The sequence below is a fragment of the Mauremys mutica genome, chromosome 2 (assembly GCF_020497125.1).
Source record: "Mauremys mutica isolate MM-2020 ecotype Southern chromosome 2, ASM2049712v1, whole genome shotgun sequence".
Lineage (NCBI taxonomy): Eukaryota > Metazoa > Chordata > Testudines > Geoemydidae > Mauremys > Mauremys mutica.
Genome location: NC_059073.1, coordinates 178,289,194 through 178,310,312, shown reverse-complemented (window position 1 = coordinate 178,310,312; position 21,119 = coordinate 178,289,194). Strand labels below are relative to the sequence as shown.

At 42.3% G+C, this 21,119-nt stretch overlaps 1 protein-coding gene across 1 annotated transcript in view; it reads right to left on the bottom strand.

Moving 5' to 3' along the window:
* ERP44 (endoplasmic reticulum protein 44) overlaps positions 1-21,119 on the bottom strand; it is a 118,685-nt gene that overhangs the window by 77,859 nt on the left and 19,707 nt on the right. The window contains exon 2 of the mRNA XM_045007491.1: positions 7,463-7,535. Coding sequence (XP_044863426.1) covers positions 7,463-7,535 — 73 coding nt within the window. The remainder of the gene's footprint in view (positions 1-7,462; positions 7,536-21,119) is intronic.

Below are 21,119 nucleotides of genomic sequence, written 5' to 3'. Positions count from 1 at the left end.
TGTGTATAGATCCTTGATCAAGAAAGTTCTCCAGGAAGAGAGAAGTGAATTTCCCTTTTTTCCCTGAAAGACAGTATTTAATACTACCATGATCGAAGAAGATATCCTGGGAATACTTGTCAGATCAAATGGCAGTGACTGAAATCAGGAAAGGAAAAGAGCTGACATCCATAAGCAAAAACAAAGAATTGTCTGTGTGATAGTAAAAAGGCTCTCTCAATAACTTGTTTAGATGGAGTCCTGCTCTGTTTGTTCCCAGTACTCTGAGTAGACAAATACAATTTGGAGCAGGTTGTATTGCTCTGACCTAAAGTAGATGATGGATTGTTTCATTCATGTCCTGGCATTTGCATGGGTTGCTTGAGACTAGGAATTGAACAAAGCTGTTCCTGTGGTGGTGGTGGTGATTATTTGTACGACCACAGTCCAGTAGCCCTAAACTTGCATAGCTCCACAGAGTACCTTCTCTGGACAGTGTCCAATTACCTCATTTTAACCAAAGCTGTAGGTGGCCATTTGCTTCTGTGATGGAGTAGGCTGCCCTTCAGGGCAGTAGGGCCTAATGGTCAACTCACACCACCACCCAGCATGGCCTTTAAGGATCTGGAAGGTCCAGCAGAGAGATACAAGAACTTAAAGGCAGATAGAGAGGAAGTGGTCCCAGGAATAAGAAGTCACTGGGAGAAAGACAGGCACTGTTTCTTTGAGGGCCTGGGACCAAACAACTGGCCGAGTGGGCAGGGCGAGGCTCCCTTCTTTCCTAACCAAATCGGGGACCAACTGGGAGAAGGGGACCAGCATAAAGGCTGTCTCCTCCCTCAGAATAGGGACATACATTAGCAAGAAAGGCTGCCTGTTAAATCCTTCAAGCTAGGGGACTAACTGGAAAGGATGTTCAGCTGAAGGAAGCTTGCATAAGCCTTGCAGCTGGCTTAAACTATAAATCCAGCTCCCAGAGAAAGGTGCGGGATGGGGAAAAGACTCCTGAATAGGGGGGAAATACTGAATACGCTGAAAGCAAGGGGCCTAGGATACAACCTCACCAAGAAAGAGAGCTGAGGGGGGGAACGCCTGTTAGAAGGAGGGAAATATTGACTACTCCGAACCAGAGAGCTGTCTGAGATATAACCCTAATTCCTCAGAGGGCTGAGGTGAAACTCCTGTTTAAAGGAGAGGGGTACTGACTGTCTTAAGGCAAATAGCAGAAAGGCTGTTAGCAATACAGTCCAGCTGCTGCAGAGAGGAGCTGAGAGCAGCTTTGAGGAAGCACCTTTGTAGCTGGCCCCAGGAGAAGCTTCAAGGAATCACAAAGTCAAGGCAAGTATAGCAAAAAGTCTGCAGATTTTGTGAAGATGCCGATATGCAAGGTAAAGGTAGGGACAACCAAGGGAAAATGGTGGTGGGATTTAAGGAACAGTACTTAGCCACCGAAACAGGGTCCCTGGGCTGGAACCAAGACATGGTGCATAGGTGTTAAGAATAAAAGAAGCCAAGAATGACAAAGTTCCAGACAGAGGCTGGGAGGCAGTCTTGAAGACCATGAGATTGTGAGTTTCCTATTTTCTGGCCTTTTCTCTTAACCCCAGAAGGGGAATGGACTGAGCAGTGACCTGGCTGGAGGGCTAGGCCACATAAAACAACAGATCATTGTGGAGCCAGAACAGTTAAAGGGAGCATTAGAATCACTGCAGTATTGCACCTGAACATGAGGAGATGATCTGGAGATGAGTGGCTCAAGCACACTCTCAAACTGAAAAAATCTGGCATCAAACCGTCTGTGTGCGTGCGCATGTGTGTGTCCATCCAACTCTAGATAGGGCTAGTTGGGAGTCATGCAAATCACTCTGACAGAACTGAGGGCAGGCTACAGCCCTCACCTCAGCACCTGTACTTGTTCTAGCTCTCAACAACAGAAATATTTTCTCCTGTTGTACTTCAGGGACTGCTCCAATTTGCTATATGATCTATATTCCTTTACACAGTGTCTGGGAGGAGCCAGAATTGTAAATTGACATTTCTGATGACTCAGTTTCAGTTTTCCATGGTTTCCCATTGTATCACTAAGACAGCTGGTAAATAATCTGCATCAGTAATGCATTTGAAGGACCAAAGTCCCATGAAACAGATATGTATCCTCCTATCTTTTTCAGGCAGAAGCACTTAGGCCATGGGAGTTTTAGGTTGAGAGGGATCATACTAGCAATACTGTCCACCAACACTAGTACTGCTTGTGAATGCATGTGGAGGGACTTAAGGTGCTAGTGATAGTTTTGTTTTTGCGCTGGCGTTGAGTTGGTGTGATTCCATCTAAAATTTTTCATGACCAAAGGAAAGGGCTGAGGTTATGCCTGTCTGGACTTGGCACCTTTGTTAGGACCTATATATTAAGGAGGGCACTGTGATTTAAAAATCTTCCCCAGTTCAAAATGCTAAGACCCTGACCACCAGGGAAGAGAGCTATTACCATCAGTAGTTATACCAGATTTAATTTGGACTGGTGCATGCTGAAGAAACTCCTGGACTTATTATATGAAGGCTAGGAGGGCTAGAAAGAAAGAAATGGTGGGAAAAGAGGCCCCTTTACTGTTTACTTTTCCTTCCACATCTTGGCTACTTGCCGCTCTCATCACTTCATTGCCAGCTACTTAGGGGGGCTGGAGTGGGAGGGCTGAAATGGAGTTGGTAGTGAGGCATGGCAATTGCAGCAGAAGCAATAACCTGAACATATGGGCATAGCAACCTACAGCAGAAGGTGGTGACAAGATGTAGCTGTAACTTTTCTACGGCTCTGTAGATGTCCTCCTAAGTATAGTGTCACAGCACTTGATACTCTGCCTAAAATAATCTGTCCTCAGTGCTTTGTTTAATTATATTATATAATTTGATTCCCTAATGCTGATTTGGACAGCTGGTCTTCCTCCTTGGGGGAAGAATAATTTCTTATTTTTGGTTATACATGTGCACAACTAGAGAAATCAACATAGATCTGTGGCTTGGTCTTTTCTGCAGTAATCTGCCATACTGTACTCTGTGAATGTGAGCAGGGCTGTGCTGCTTTATTTCTTCTTATAATTCTGCTTCAGAGAGGGCCTGCAAAAATAGGCTCATAATTAATAAATTAGTGTGATCTTGGTAACTACCATCTGGAAAATTAGATTTTTACCTTTAGAAAAATAATGGAACAAATACTGAGGGGAAATAATCACTAACCATTTAAGCACAATAGCACTATAGTCAACTAGTTTACCAAGAAAAAAACCTTGCGAGACAAACCAGATTGGTTTCAGACATAATTACAAAGTTACTACATGAGACAAGGTGGATGAGGTAATATCTTTTATTGGACCAACTTCCGTTGTTGAGAGATACAACTTTTCAAGCCACGCAGAGCTCTTCTTCAGGTCAGAGTTACTACATGAACAGAACACAAAATGGATTTCAGAAAAGCATTTAAATAACGTTTTCTTGAAATCTTACTCTCAAAATTAATAAAAATTGGCTTGGATATGAAGATTCAGACTGAAACAGACTGATAGATTAAAAACAAAAAATGATAAAATACAAGGTATTGAATGTACTCCTGGGGGAATTCTGCACTACTGTGCAATGTAGAATTTGTGCAGAATTTCATTTTCCCCTGCAGAATTGGTGCTGCACAGTTGCTGGCCACCACTAGGGGTGGCTGGATCCAGCAGAGCCCGGCTCTCCAACTTGCAAATACAGGACACTGCCAGGGGGAAGGGGAGCTGGAAGATTCCAGGCAGCTGAAATTCCCACCATGTCCTGAAGGAAGGAAGTGGTGTGTAGAAAACTGCGTACAAGATCAGGATCCAACATCTGGCTGTTTCTCTTTCTGGCTCTGTGAAAGGGGAGTGGGGATGCTGGTGTCTGGGCTGGTGGTGCACCCCGCAGCTGGGCTCTGTGGCAAGGCTAGGGGGTACAGGTGTCTGGGCTGGGAGGCAGGGCCGCCCAGAGGATTCCGGGGGCCTGGGGTCTTCAGCGGCGGGGGGCCCTTCCGTTCCGGGACCTGCCACCGAAGTGCCCCGAAGACCCGCGGCAGGGCCCCCCCGCCGCCGAATTACCGCCGAAGCGGGACCCGCCGCTGAAGTGCAGCCCAGTCTTCGGCGGTAATTCTGCAGCGGGGGGGCCCCTGCCGCGGGTCTGCAGGGCACTTCGGCAACGGGTCCCAGAACGGAAGGGCCCCCCGCCGCCGAATTACCACCGAAGACCAAGCTGAACTTCGGCGGCGGGTCCCGCTCCGTCTTCGGCGGTAATTCGCCAGCGGGGGGTCCTTCTGCCTGGGAGCGGAAGGACCCCCTGCCGGCGAAGACCGGGAGCAGAAGAAGCTCCTGCGCAAGAGTTTTCCGGGCCCCCCGGAGCGAGTGAAGGACCCCGCTCCAAGGGCCCCGAAAAACTCTGGTGGGGGCCCCTGTGGGGCTCGGGGCCTGGGGCAAACTGCCCCTCTTGCCCCCCCATCTGGGCGGCCCTGCTGGGAGGATGCCCCACAGATGGGCTCTGGGGGGCAGGGAGAGTGGATGTCTGAGATCGGAGAGGTGGAGCCTTCCCCCAAGAAGTGCCCAACAAAAGCATAACAGATAAACAGGAACGGGGTTGTCATAGGTGTTTCTTTAATTCTCTACTCCTAAGAGAATCTTTTTTTTGTTGTCTGTATTGTTACAGACTTATTTACTGACTGGTATTTTAAAATATATCACCAAAATAATTGAAACTGATGTGATATTTTGTTTTTTGACAAATAAAATACGAAGAATTTTAAATATTGTGTGTAGAATTTTAAATTTTTTGGTGCAGAATTCTCCTGGGAGTATGAATTGAAGAGGGTGGATGGAAACAAAATGTCCATGGGGTACTGAAGAGATAAGTGTGAGGTTTGGCCTTATTTAAGATTTTCTCTAATTATCTTTGAGGAGTGTGTCTATGTAGTGTTCAATAGGCTGAAGAACATTCACAGAAGATGTAGGAATTTAAGGTGGCCCAAAGAATCATGAAGCACTTACTGAGAAGGGTAATAGGATGAAATTAAGAAACTGACTATTTAAAATGTATATCAGGAAAAAATGACGAATGTCCTTGGAAAAGGGCTTCCACCATTTCCATTGTCAGATTACTACTTAAGAAATTTACAACTAGAGTGGCCAATTCACAATCATACAGTTACTATACAAAACAAGCCTGCAGTACTATACAACCTTTTTATTTTACAGTTCTAATTTCTGGTATTAAAAAGCCACTTTACTTTACCTATTTGAAGTGTACAGAAAAATTTAGTCAGGCAAAGGACAGTCAAAGTTTACCCTTAGGCAAACTGGGTATGTATAGGTCCTAGATGAAGAATGTTCAGGCAAGGAACATACATCTGATGGCATAAAGCAAACACAATAAGACAGCAATAACTGATTTGTCAATTTGTCTGTGTATTTCAGTTGGGTGAATCACTGTGGTGTCTGGGTACCACTTACAAGAATAAAAGCATAATTTATCCAAGGAAGACTACTAGGATCTTTTGCAGGTTTCAGCTGCTTGATGATCTCTCTCAAACATTTGATTGACAGATTGTTGTTATATAAAATCTTCCTGTGACACCCTGGCACCCCCTTATTCACCACTGTCATATAATTAGGATATGTTTTGCACAAAGTATGCACTGTGAGGTATCATTCTAAAAGTCTTGATTTGCTAGACATTAATACCTCATTGGATTGTATGTGCTATCGTTGTATGTGAAGCTATGAAATTTGGCTATGTATATGAAACATGTTGTGAGGTTGAAAACACCCACAAGCAGCCTTTCAGGTACAACAGTTAAAAGGTCAAACAATGTTAATGGCTTATTGAGGAAATGCACACAAGCACAAGATTACCCGAGGAACTGTGTACAACATAAACCTCTCAGAGATAGCACTACACAATGGGAACTGTTTGACGCAGGTCACAGCAAAAGAGCTTTCCAGCAAGTGGGAAGAAGATAAAATAGGGGGAAATGACATCATGATGGTACCTCACTCTCCCTACAACAACACACCTGGAAACACCTGAGGAACAGAGACTGAACTGGGGGAAGTGATGGTCCCAGGCTAAAGGGATTTCTAGCCTGTAGATGAAAACCTGGGAAACCCAGTGGTTTGAGCATTGGCCTGCTAAACCCAGGGTTGTGAGTTCAATCCTTGAGGAGGCCACTTAGGGATCTGGGGCAAAAATTGGTCCTGCTAGTGAAGGCAGGGGGCTGGACTCGATGACCTTTCGAGGTCCCTTCCAGTTCTAGGAGATTGGTATATCTCCAATTATTACCTTTTATTACCTTTAATCTGCCAGCCTGTTTATCACTCAGGGTGAGAATTTGCTAATTCATATCCAACCTATCTAGTACGTTAAGCTCATTTTGCGTTTTTGTTTATTTACCAGGTAATCTGCTTTGATCTGTTTGCTATCATTTAAAATCTATCTTTTTATACATAAACTTATTTTATGTTTTAATCCAAACCAGCGTGCATTTGATTAAGGCAGGGGTAGGCAACCTATGGCACGGGTGCCAAAGGTGGCACGCGAGCTGATTTTCAGTGGCACTCACACTGCCTGGGTCCTGGCCACCAGTCCAGGGGGCTCTGCATTTTAATTTAATTTTAAATGAAGCTTCTTAAACATTTTAAAAAGCTAATTTACTTTACATACAACAATAGTTTAGTTATATATTATAGATTTATAGAAAGAGCCCTTCTAAAAACGTTAAAATGTATTACTGGCACGCGAAACCTTAAATTAGAGTGAATAAATGAAGACTCGGCACACCACTTCTGAAAGGTTGCCTACCCCTGGACTAAGGCGTCTGGGGAAAATCTCAGCTTGGTTACCACAAGCTGTGCATGGTCCTCTTCACATTAAGGGAAAGACAGACCGGGTATTAAACCTGTATACTGGCCAGATTTGACCAGGGCAGGACGGTACTACTCTAGGGTCCTAGGTTGGGAAGCTGGTGGTTGGAGAGCCTGCATGTAACTGCAGCTGGGTGTGTCCTTACTTGTGTGAATGCTGGTGAAAGTGCAAGACTGGAGTATTCTGCAGCTTGTCACAGCAGCACAGTGTGCGCGGGAGCCCAGGCTGGTGGGTCAGAGGGCTGAGTGTATCCCAGCTCCAGGTGGCACTCTGGGGGGATCCCGTCACACTTCCCACATTCTCTAATAATGTATTAATTTCAGACATCAAGTTTTTTCTTAGCCTCTTAAAATCCTAATTTAAATGACAGCAAGATAATTTTCTAAGTAACCCGTTCAGAGAATCAATTCTGGGCAAAGACATTGACAAAAGTGTAATACTTAACACTTCTATTTATATAGCAATTTTCAAAGCACTGTTCAAACGTTAGTCTGACAATAACCCATGTTTTACACACAAGTACAGAACAGTTGTAGACACATGCAAAGACAAGAAGTTTCAAAGTACTTACTTAAAATGTCATCTATGTTTCCACTATCTAGACTTGTTATTTCACTTCTTGCTGGATTCAAAAGCCAAGATACCTGTAAAAAGAAACAGGTATAATGTTTCAACATTGACAAATAATGCATCTCACAGATTTTAATCATAGGTTAAAAATGACAATACATAACATAGCAAAAATTTAAGTAGTTTCAGAAAAAGGCACTACACATTTGTAAGTAAAGTTTATTTACCTATGTATAAATCCCTCATGCAGTTAAAGTATTATCTGGTTATAATCTATTCAATTTTTCTCCCTATTCTTTCAGTTCTAAATATGTTCAGTAAATATTACAGGTAACTTCTATGCCTTAAAGAAAAAAAATCTCTATTCAGAAATTTATATTTTTTAAAACAGAAGACCAGTCCATTTACTCCTAGCAGTGAAATGAAAGCCACATATTAACAATCCAACTGTCGTACTCCACAGAGAAAGATTTAGGAATACAGTGTTAGCCCACCTAAGAGGTTTTTTTTTTTTTTTTAAAGTTGCAGTTGTGCTCAGCTAAACTAGCTATGTTTTCAAATCCTCATTTTCTATGGTTCCTCACATCTCTTCAGTCCTTGAATGCAATGGCATTGAATTGTATTAAATGTTTATATAACCTAACACCATGACAGATGCTTCAATTACAAAATTAAGTTACATATAGAATCATGCTGGACTCAATGTAATTACAATGGCAATACCAAGTTCTATCCATATTTACTTACCATTTGTTTTAAAAAAAGAGTCTAATAGCGTGATTAGCAGTTAAATGTAGAAAAAACATTTCAAGCCAGACAAGATATAATCAATAACAGATGAGGTTTTGGGTATCACATTGCCTTCCATTCTCCTCTCTGCAAAGATTAAGATTCCTCTGTGGGGCAGGGAAATCTGGAAGGTAGAGAAGGGGCAAAAGCACCAAAGGAAAACATATGAGAGCTAGACAGTTTCACTTGCAGCTGTGTGAATAAAACACACTAGCTTATCAATTTCACTTTTTGTGCATAGACACGGGCTGAATGGTCTCCTGCACAGGCCATTCCTAAAGCAGAAATCAGCAATCACAGAAGGGAAGGTGGAATAAAAGACAAGACACACCACAGCTAAATCTTCACTGACAAAATAGGAAAAATTTTACCACAGGGTAACTAACACTCATTAGTTATCCCACTGTAAAAACATGGTGGAGACAAGACACTGTACTTTTACCACAAGGTAAATGGGGCAAGGTTAACCTTAGGGTAGTAGGAGGGGCATAAGATTGCTGACCTCACCTAGTTACCTTGTTCTGAACTGTACAAGTGCCCTATCTCCATTTAGGATAGTACAGTGAGAAACTATTGTGTGATGGTTATCTTGATGTTAAAAAAAAAATAGCGAGATCTTTGTGTCAATTAAGATAAAGCCTTAAAGGAAGAGGTGGACCAAGAATCCCAAGAAAGGTGGAGAAGGGAAAAAATAGAAGCAAAATTGCTTCATTTGGGGTGGAGATTGAGTTTATTTCAGATCACAGTAACAGTACTTGTAATGATTGTACTTGTAGCATAAATGAGATTTACAGTCCCAAATCTACATATACTTTTCAAGTGGTATGTGAAGGAATGTTGGCAAGGTCTCTCTTTTTCCCTGTTGGGATTATCTAGCTTTTATTGTCAATTCCCATTAAGCATCTAGAATACTGATTTTAGGTTTTCTAGATTCCAGTACCAACATAATTCCAGTGACAGGTCTCCCCTAGATGTTAGGAACATTGGAATGTCCACTTAAGCACATGTAAATCAGCTTGGAAAACCAAAGTAACATGTAACAGTAAGGCATTCTCTGTATCACTCAACCTGGTCATTTTTGATTTTCTAAAAAACAGTGATATCTAGGGAAAGGTTATAGAAAGCAAGATGTTTATTACAGAGACAGTGCATCTACAGTAGCTATTTTTCAGTCCCTCTCTCTGGGGACTGTTGAAGTCTTGGAATTCTATTCTAGTCTATATAGGTTCTTATCCAGGGTCATCACCATGGTATCAGAGGGCCTTCCAGCTAGGCATTAAGCAACGTGACTATACATCTGTCTCGCTTGTTGTCTTCTTAGGGAGAGAAGTTTATGCACTGGGGTGTCTTGATGTGGTAGGGTTTCAGTTTGGGTTTTTTAAAATGTATACATTGCTATATATTTACATTTCAGAAAGCAAGGTCAACAAAATGCACCTTGCACTTGGAGTGGAAGGTGAAGGCTTGTGATGGTCCTTAATTCCTGGAGAAGTTCATTCCACAGTCTCAACCCAGCTCCAGAAAATGTTCTGTTTTGCTCCACTGATTAGATTTACCCTCACTGTAGAATTGTGAGGTCCCAAAGAGCTAAGAGTCTGAAATTATTTTCCTGAAGACTACTGGGTTTTGGGACTACTCTCCTGTGATGTTCTTCCCATTAAGACAAGAACATGACATCCAGATATCTTCTTTCATTTTACTCCACTTGTGTAAGACATATGCAACCACAGTGATATTGTCAGATATTACCACGCTGCTCTGGTTTTGTTGGATAGACTGAAGATTAATTAGGGACAGCTGAACTAACTCCAGTTGTAACAATTTTAGAAGGATGATAAAGAGAAGAGAGAATCCCTGCTTGAAAACTCTGAAAACCTAAGAAAAAACCTCCAGAAAGTGGGACCTTCTAAGATGTACCACACAGGTCTCCAGAGGAACCTTTATGACAGGCTTCTGTGTGATTCTCCACCTGCACTGCGGTTTCAGCATGTCAGATCCCCTGACATATCAACTTGAAAGACTTTAATTTTTTAAGCCACAAATCCGTCGTTAGCATAGTGTTACTGTAGCAGTGGCCAGAACTTCTGAAAACAAATTTTATCACCTGCATGTTTATTGTGGTAACCTGGTTTCAGAGTCAAAATATTAGTTTTACATTATCATGGTGTTTAGCAAGATATGCTTAACTTTAAATGGAGCAGGAACTCCCTAAGTTTTTATATTTATATTTGTAAAATACACCTTATCACCAAGTGCATGTACTTTACTGAAAACCAAGTACAGAGTTCACTGACCAAGATAAAACCATACCCCAATCCAGAGAAACAAAATATAAGCTAGCATTTCCCAATACAAACACCTGAGGCAAATCCTTCAAAGAGAGGAGCCTTAAAGCAAAACTAAAATATTTGGTTGCTTCCTCCAAGTCTGTTATTGCATCAAGGTTTAGTACAACTAGCTGTCTCTCTTGAAACAAAGCCCAAAAAACAGAGTCTTCAGATACTGCAGTGAAGATAGAGTGGCACTTACACACTCATTTCTCATTTTTGTTTAAACTAGTGTACAGTATACCTTTCCCAAAAGCTCCATTAGTCTGAATCTACTGAAATATTCCATTTCTAACGAACAGTATAGAAGAATGAAGTCCAATATCTTTATAAAAAGTTGTGATATATCAACATATTGACAAAACAACAGCTGAGGATGCCAAAACCTTCACAGTGGATGGATAATAAGGCTAAATGTAAAAAAGGAAGTGTCTATTTTCTCATATGAAACATTATGCCAATCAATATGCAAGGTTTATGTTCAGTTCAGAGGTTTTTAATATATCAACTGCCCAAGGAAAGAATACATCGCCTTTTGACCCAATAATCCTGCTGTCCCATGAAATGAAAGAAGTTTTTTTTTAAAATTACTATGAATATTAAACATGAAGGGAGATACAGTTTCCTTATTTAAATCGCTAAGAAGCTACACAGTCCTGACAAATTTTATCTTGGCTTCTAGTGAAGTCTATGAATGCCACCCTTGGGCAACAAACAAGATTTTTTTGAGGAAATCATCTCTGAATATCAATTGCATTCTTGTTTAAAAACAGGCACTGAAGGTATGCTTTTAAAAGCATGCTGCTAAACAAAATGTGCCAGAACAAAAATATTTTTATAATCAGAAAGTAGTTGTACATTTAAAAATATTTATGTAGATTAAGTAATAATAAAAAAGACACCTATAAGACCTCTAGATACCTTGACACTTACTTAATCTTATAATAGTAGAATACGCACAGAAGCTCTGAAAATCAAACATCCAACAGGAACAAACTAACTCAATTCAGCCAACGAATCCATTACAAAAACCTTTTCACCAACAGAGTTTCATGGAATACACCTTCAATGGTCTCCAAGAACTTTATCATATAAATGGCTATTATGATACTTACTACTAAACAAGGGCTATTTTAGAGTTTCATTGGGTCTATTTGTAACCTCATAACTTTCTAAAACATTCTTCTTCGTAGTTAACTTAATACTTTGTTTCAACTCAAATGTAATTTTTGGTGGAAAGTCTCAGGCCTGGTCTACACTACGCGTTTAAACCGAATTTAGCAGCGTTAAACCGATTTAACCCTGCACCCATCCACACAATGAGGCCCTTTATATCGATATAAAGGGCTCTTTAAACCGGTTTCTGTACTCCTCCCCGACGAGAGGAGTAGCACTGAAATCGGTATTGCCATGTCGGATTAGGGTTAGTGTGGCCGCAAATCGACGATATTGGCCTCTGGGCAGTATCCCACAGTGCACCATTGTGACCGCTCTGGAAAGCAATCTGAACTCGGATGCACTGGCCAGGTAGACAGGAAAAGCCCCGCGAACTTTTGAATTTCATTTCTTGTTTGCCCAGCATGGAGCTCTGATCAGCACGGGTGCAGTCCCAAATCCAAAAAGAGCTCCAGCATGGACCGTACGGGAGATACTGGATCTGATCGCTGTATGGGGAGACAAATCTGTTGTATCAGAGCTCCGTTACAGAAGACGAAATGACAAAGCATTTGAAAAAATCTCCAGGCTATGATAGACAGAGGCCACAGCAGGGACTCAGCACAGTGCTGCGTGAGAAGCGTAACGGAAAGCCAAAGAATCAAATGGACGCTCATGGAGGGAGGAAGGGGGTACTGAGGACTCCAGCTATCCCACAGTCCCCGCAGTCTCCGAAAAGCATTTGCATTCTTGGCTGGGCTCCAAATGCCTGAAGGGTCAAAAACATTTTCCCAGGTGTTTCAGGGTGTATGTCGTCAATTTACACCCTTCGCCCCCTCCCCCCCCGCAAAAGAAAAGGGAAAAAAATCGTTTCTCGTCTTTTTTCAATGTCACCCTATGTCTACTGCATGCTGCTGGTAGATGGGGTGCTGCTGCGCTAAACAGCAGCATCCTCTCCCCTCCCCGGTGGCAGATGGTATGGTACAAAAGGACTGGTATCCGTCCTCGTCATCATCCTGTGAGTGCTCCTGGCTGGCCTCGGTGAGGTCTGCCGGGGGCGCCTGGGTAAAAATAGGAATGACTCCTGGTCATTCACAGCAGATGGTGCAGAACAGCTGGTAACCGTCCTCATCATAGCAACTGGGGGCTGAGCTCCATCAGCCCTCCCCCTGTCATGTCTAAAGAAAAGATTCTGTACTGCCTGGACTATCATAGCAGCGGAAGGCTGGTCTCCTCTCCCCCGCTCCCTTTAATGTCCTGCCTGGATTATCATAGCAGCTGGAGGCTTCCTCCCCCTCATTTTATCTCACTAAAAAGTCTGTGTTTCTTATTCCTGCATTCTTTATTACTTCATCACACAAATGGGGGGGACACTGCCACGGTAGCCCAAGAGGGTTGGGGGAGGAGGGAAGAAATGGGTGGGGTTGTTGCAGGGGCACCCCCTAGAATGGCATGCAGTTCATCATTTCTGCAGGATCTCTGGGGCTCTGACACGGAGCGGCTGTGCTCTCTGGTTCTCTAGTACACTTGCCCCATATTCTAGGCTAGACTAACTCTATTTTTAGATAAAACATAGGAAGGGAATGACCCGGAGAGTCATTCCCATTTTTGCCTATGCGCCCCCGGTCGACCTCAGCAAGGCCAGCCAGGAGCACCCATGATAGCAGCAGATGGTACAGAACGACTGATAACCATCATCTCATCGCCAATTTACAATGGCAGACGGTGCAATATGACTGGTAACCGTCTCTGCTATCTTGCAAAAGCAAATGAATGCTGCTGTGTAGCAGTGCAGTACCGCGTCTGTCAGCAGCATCCAGTACACATACAGTGACGGTGACAAGAGGCAAAACGGGCTCCATGATTGCCATGCTATGGCATCTGCCAGGGCAATCCAGGGAAAAAGGGCGCGAAATGATTGTCTGCCGTTGCTTTCCCGGAGGAAGGATTGAGTGACATTTACACAGAATCACTTGCGACACTGTTTTTGCATTGGGATCTCAACCCAGAATTCCAATGGGCAGGGGAGACTGTGGGAACGATAGGATAGCTACGGGATAGCTACCCACAGTGCAACGCTCCGGAAATCGACACTAGCCTCGGTACATGGACGCACACCACCGAATTAATGTGCTTAGTGTGGCCACGTGCACTCGACTTTATACAATCTGTTTTACAAAACCGGTTTATGTAAAATCGGAATAATCCCATAGGGTAGACATACCCTCAGTGAGATCTGTTCCCCTATTCTTGAGAGATAGAAGAATGGGGGAGGGGAGAATACTTCTCAGCATGAAAAGGAGACTTTTTGTACATTCAATACTTAAAATGGACTGATCTTGAGATAAACATACACGTAAGTAGAACATGGAATAATCTGGGCTTCTTATTAACAGTTCCTATGTACCTTTTGATGTCAGTTTCCTCCTCTAAAAGTTTCAGTGGAAGAGCAAGCCAAGTATGGTCAAAAGGAACAGGAAGTTAGGGCACATCTACAATACGTTCAAATCAAGGGAACTGCATACAACACTGAACCAAATTCAGGGGCAGCTCTAGCGATTTCGCCGCCCCAAGCACGGTGGCACACTGCGGGGGGCGCTCTGCCGGTCGCCGGTCCCGCGGCTCCGGTGGACCTCCCACAGATGTGCCTGCGGAGGGTCCACTGGTCCCACGGCTCCGGTGGACCTCCTGCAGACGTGCCTGCGGAGGGTGCGCTGGTCCCGCGGCTCCGATGGACCTCCCACAGACGTGCCTGCGGATGCTCCACCGGAGCCGCGGGACCAGCAGACCCTCCGCAGGTACGTCTGTGGGAGGTCCACCGGAGCCGCCTGCCGCCCTCCCGGCGACCGGCAGAGCGCCCCCCGCGGCGTGCCGCCCCAAGCACGCGCTTGGCGTGATGGGGTCTGGAGCTGCCCCTGACCAAATTGTAGCATCAATAGTACTTTGCTCATATTCCATATACAGGCTAAAACCTTGGACATGCCCAATGAACACACTACAAATTTGAACAGATCTGCTGACTTGGCTGTACCTGGTATAGGTGGGACCTTAGGGTAAATATAATGGAAAAAGACAAGATAAAGTTGGCTGATCTTAATAAAGGACTTGCCACACTGGATTAGACCATGATCCATCTAGTCCAGGATCCCATCTCTTGCTTCAGAGCAAGGTGCAAAATACCCAGTAGGGGCAGTTACAGAATAATGTACACAATAGAAAAAATAAATTCCCCTACCTCTGTCATGCAAGGTTTGACTTATGCCCTGAAGCACAAGGATTTAATATCTGTTCCAACCCCAACTATGCACCATTTTGTTTATTCTAATGTGAGACAGTAATGTTACTCAATACCCACACTGCATGTCCAAATTAATGAGTTCCATGTTACTACTACTTCACTTTATTCTCTGATTATTAAGTGAATCTTTCTCCCACATTTTACTCTATTAATTGGGGTTTGTAACACTAATTGCTAAATGAACAGAAGAAGCAGACCTGGATAGGCAAAATGACCATTTGTCCCTAAATTTCTTGTTTTAATTACTTCCTTGGAAAAATACTGAAGTGGTTTAAATGAGTGTGTGAATAAAAAGCAAGCACTAGACTAGACCTGTGGTATTTCAGGTTCTCTTTCTTTTTTGAAATTCACATCATGAAATAGAGGTCTTCACTTTCAATGTAAACTGCCTGGAGGATATAGGTAATCTATTATTCCCTGAGGCATCATGGTTTCTAATTAGCATTGCATCTGCAAGGCAACTAACTGCAATAGCTTAGTTTATTCTCACTAAACCTTTCATTTACCTTTCTTTCTGCTAAAGGCACATGACCAGCTGCCTCTCCTCTCTACCAGGAAATTATTTTTGTGCCTGGCAAACAGTTCTATCCTATTTCTAATCCAGATTGACATACTGGAGCTACTATCAGAAACCCTAACCCCACAGGATTCTGTGGCTGACTTTCAGTCCCCAGGTACATTTCTCTTTCTGCACAGCGCTAATCTTCTGCTGCTTTGAGATTTGCATTAACCTGGCAGGCAACAGGAAGCACAAGGGTTTGCAGCCTGTTGTAGCTGGATACAAGTTGTGAGCAATCTCAGGAGAAAGTAGCACTGAAACTGACAATGAGGACAGTTTAACCCTTAATTGGTACAGAAACACCCAAGAGTGATCCTGAACATTCCCATAATTAAGATTTATTGAATACTGCCAGTCCTTATTTGGTGATTAAGCACAATACTGTTTGTTATGTTTTGTACTACAGAGAGGTCTCTAGGAACAATCGCTTCTTAAAAGTTTTTACTGAAAAAAATGTGGTAGCAGCAACTTTTCATAATTACAACATGAAAATATTTTTCTACTATTCATATTTTTGTACAACAGCTATAGCTACAACTTGATCTCAAAATTATAAACATTATAAATAAAGCCACTAAATAAAAAAAAATCTATCTACTGTAGTTACAATCACTAATTTGGGACAACAGCTAACACAAACCAATCTAGATTATTTGTATTTTGTTTTCTTATTCGAACCAGGTATTTCTAGCCTTATATTTAGTAATTATTGTGAGAGCTGACATATCTATTTGGGCTAAACTGTTCTGTAACAGTTGCCCTGGAGTCACTAGACAAATAGAGCAATATGTAAATATGGGTAGTTTTATATATATGTGTGTATGTTTTTTAATTAAAAAAAGTAGAATACAACTGGAGCACCTGAAAACCTTTGCTAAATGCATTGCAAACCTTCTGCTACCCCTATAGACAGGAAAAGAACATACCTGCTCCACTTTACAGAAGTAACCACAACAGTGGGGGATTAAAAACAAAACAAAAAGAGGAACCAGATGCAGCTCAGACTTTTTCCAGTTGCAGGAACAAAAGCCCCATTTAGCCCCTCCAAAATGCCACCTACACAAAAGAGAACCCGGAAAGCTCTTTGAAAGAGACTGTCTTGATCCCTATAAAAATTGGTCTCACCAATACGAAAGGAAGTGGAGTCATTTTGGGAAGCTGTCATCTTTAGCTAAAATTGTTCAGTAACAAACAACAATTAGACCACATGCATTCTTTGTTTAAAGAAAACAAAAAAGCTTGAGAACTAGCCAAACTTAAAATCATTTATCAAACAGAATTCTTTGCTGGAAAAAACACCGAGAAGTGTAAAATCAAATGAAGATTTCAAATATCTTTGAATTTATGAAATTCTAGATTGTACTGATTCTGCACCCCAAATCATAGCAAATCTTATCCTTACGTGTCTGGAACTAGCTATGACAAGTGATCCTATTCAGGTGGAAAGAAGCTGGATCGTTATCATGACATATGTGACAGGAGGAAAATCATGAAAAAAAAACCTATCTAGGTATCTAAATGACTACATATCTCCATTATTACAGTACACTATATTTTTGCTGCTTCATTAACCAATGAGCTAATCAGGTTCCACCTTTCTAGAAATATTTCCTAATTAATTACCGTATTTTCCGCACTATAAGGCGCACCTAAGAGCCTTAAATTTTCTCAAAAATTGGCCGGGCGTCTTATAATCCGGTGCGCCTTGTGTGCGCACTGAGTTCCAAAATCTGTAAAAATGTTGTTGTGCGACTTTGGTAAGCACTTTGCTTGATTGACTGTCGGACCATTTTTCGCTGACACAGGGACGTAATACGCAAACTACGTACGCTGGCAGCGATAAACCAATCAGAGAACATTACGTAATACGTACAGTACGTACGTTTACCTTCTCCACTCCTCCGGTAGGTATACTACTGGTATGCTGCAAAACAACATTTGTTTGTCTAAGGACCCCCGAAAATGGCACTAGTGAAGAGACATGCTTACGAGGCACAATTCAAACTACAGGCTATCAGTTATGCGGTTGTAAATGGGAATAGAGCAGCTGCGAAAGAATTCAACATCAATGAATCTATGGTTCGGAAGTGGAGGAAGCAAGAAAATGAACTGCGCCAAGTTAAGAAGACGAAACAGAGTTTCCGCGGGAACAAATCGAGGTGGCCACAGTTAGAAGACCAACTTGAACAATGGATTATTGAACAAAGAACAGCCGGGAGAAGCATCTCTACAGTCAGCATTCGACTGAAGGCAACAACGATAGCACAAGACATGAAGATCGAACACTTTCAAGGAGGTCCGTCTTGGTGCTTTCGTTTTATGAAAAGGCGTCATCTGTCCATCCGCGCAAAAACTACCGTGGCGCAGCAACTGCCGGCGGATTACAAAGAAAAGCTGGCCATCTTCCGCACCTACTGCAGTAACAAGATTACCGACAAAAAGATCCAGCCCAACCACATCACCAACATGGACGAGGTCCCCCTCGCTTTTGACATCCCCGTGAACCATACTGTGGAGAAAAAGGGGACAGCACGGTATCGATACGCACCACGGGGCATGAGAAGTCGGCTTTCACTGTTGTTCTTGGTTGCCACGGTAATGGACAGAAACTACCACCTATGGTCATTTTTAAGAGGAAGACGCTGCCAAAAGAAAAGTTTCCAGCTGGAATCATCGTTAAGGCCAATCAAAAGGGCTGGATGGACGAGGAGAAAATGAGAGAGTGGCTGAGAGAGGTGTATGTAAAGAGACCGGATGGTTTTTTCCACGCATCACCGTCCCTGTTGATCTGCGACTCCATGCGTTCCCATCTTACCGCTACTGTGAAAAACCAAGTGAAGCAAATGAATTCGGAGCTTGCCATCATTCCGGGAGGATTAACAAAAGAACTCCAACCGCTGGACATTGGTGTAAACAGGGCGTTCAAAGTGAAGTTGCGAACGGCGTGGGAGCGATGGATGACAGACAGCGAACACACCTTTACTAACACTGGGAGGCAGCGCCGGGCGAGTTACGCCACCATATGTGAATGGATTGTGGATGCCTGGGCTAAGGTATCTGCTTTAACTGTTGTCCGAGCTTTCGCGAAAGCCGGCATCATTGCTGAACAGCCACCTGGCAACGAGACTGACTCAGACAATGATGAGAGAGAACCCGGCATGTTTGATGGCGAAATTGCCCAGCTGTTCAATTCAGACACAGAAGATGAGGACTTTGATGGATTTGTGGGAGACGATTGATTAAAAAATAATGTGAGTGTATTGTTAAATAGTAGAATAAAGTTCAACTAAACTCACTGTTTGAGTGAGTTGTTCCGTTATTCCGTTAAATAGTAGAATAAAGTTCAACTAAACTCACTGTTTTGCTTCCGTTACCTTTTTACTACACTATGAACACCGTTACCTTTTTTTGTAGACCGTATGTTTTAGCATGCGCCTTATAATACGGTGCGCCTTATGTATGGGTTAAGTACAGAAATAGATCCCGTAATTGAGACTGCGCCTTATAATCCGGTGCGCCTTATAGTGCGGAAAATACGGTAATTCAATCTTCTGGATTTGTTTTGATAGTTCTAACTAGACTGTCATAAGGTTTTTCAATACATTTTTATCTATTATATTTAAAAAATATCTTTCTTTGGAAAAATAAGGTAGGGTCACAGTTCTGCTGAAATGCCTTCTAAAATACAATAAAAAAATAACTTGTACTTGTGTTTGTTATTAATTTGGATCCACAACAAATCCAACTTTTAACATTCTCTCAAAAAAAGTGTAGGTGGTTTGTTATTAAATAACATCTAAAGAAGACTCAAGAACCACTTTCCCTAGAATTAATTGAATACAGAAAAGATGGCATTTCATTTTCCACTGGATGAAGCCACGCCTCAATTTTTGCTTTCTCGCTTTAGTATTTGATTAGGTAGCCATGACCATCTATTTCAGGAAAAGAAATTTCTTAACTGGATTTTTAAATCTATAACAACTAGTCATCACTATTATAAGAATACAAGAACGGCCATACTGGGTCAGACCAAAGGTCCATCTAGCCCAGTATCCTGTCTTCTGACAGTGGCCAATGACAGGTGACCCAGAGGGAATGGACAGAAAATCATCAAGTGATCCATTCCTCGTCGCCCATTCCCAGCTTCTGGCAAACAGAGGCTAAGGACACCATCCCTGCCTATCCTGGCTAACAGCTGATGGACTTATCCTCCATGAATTTATCTAGTTCTTTTTTGAACCCTGATATATTCTTGGCCATCACAACATCCTCTGGCAAGGAGTTCCACAGGTTGACTGTGTGTTGTATGGAAAAATACTTCCTTTTGTTTGTTTTAAACCTGCTGCCTATTAATTTCATTTGGTGACCCCTAGTTCTTGTATTATGAGAAGGAGTAAACAACACTTCCTTATTTACTTTCTCCACACTAGTCATGATTTTATAGACCTCAACCATATCCCACCTTAGTTGTCTCTTTTCCAAGCGGAAATGTCCCAGTCTTATTAATCTCTCCTCATACAGCAGCCATTCCATACCCCTAATCATTTTGTTGCCCCTTTCTGAACCTTTTCCAATTCCAATATATTTTTTTTTGAGATGGGGCAACCACATCTGCATGCAGTATGTATAGTTGAGATTATGTTTTCCAATGTGCATTACTTTGCATTTATCAACTCCAAATTTAATTTGCCATTTTGTTGCCCAGTCACCCAGTTTTGAGAGATCCTTTTGTAGCTCTTCACAGTCTGCCTGAGACATAACTATCTTGAGTAGTTTTGTATCATCTGCAAAGTTTTCCACCTCACTGTTTACCCCTTTATCCAGATCATTTAAGAATATGTTGAATAGGACTGGGCCCAGCAAAGACCCCTGAGGGACACCACTATTTATCTCTCTCCATTCTAAAAACTGACCATTTATTCCTACCCCTTGTTTCATATCTTTTAACCAGTTACCAATCCAGGAGAGGACGTTCCCTCTTATTCCATGACTGCTTACTTTGTTTAAGAGCCTTTGGTGTGGGACCTTGTCAAAGGCTTTCTGAAAAATATAAATACACTATCTCCACTGGATCCCCCTTGTCCACATGCTTGTTGACCCCCTCAGAGAATTCTAGTAGATTAGTGAGACATGATTTCCCTCTACAAAAAACATGTTGACTCTTCCCCAACAAATTATGCCCATCTATGAGTCTGACAATGTTGTTCTTTACTATAGTTTCAACCAGTTCGCCCAGTACTGAAATCAGGCTCACCAGCCTGTAATTGCTGGGGTCACCTCTGGAGCCTTTTTTAAAAATTGGCGTCACATTAGCTATCCTCCAGTCATTTGGTATAGAAGCTCATTTGAATGATAGGTTACAGACTACAGTTAGTAGTCCTGCAATTTCACATGAGAATTTCTTCAGAACTCTTGGGTGAATACCATCTGGTCCTGGTGATTTATTACCGTTTAGTTTATCAATTTGTTCCAAAATTTCCTCTAATGACACCTCCATCTGGGACATTTCCTCAGATTTGTCACCTAAAAA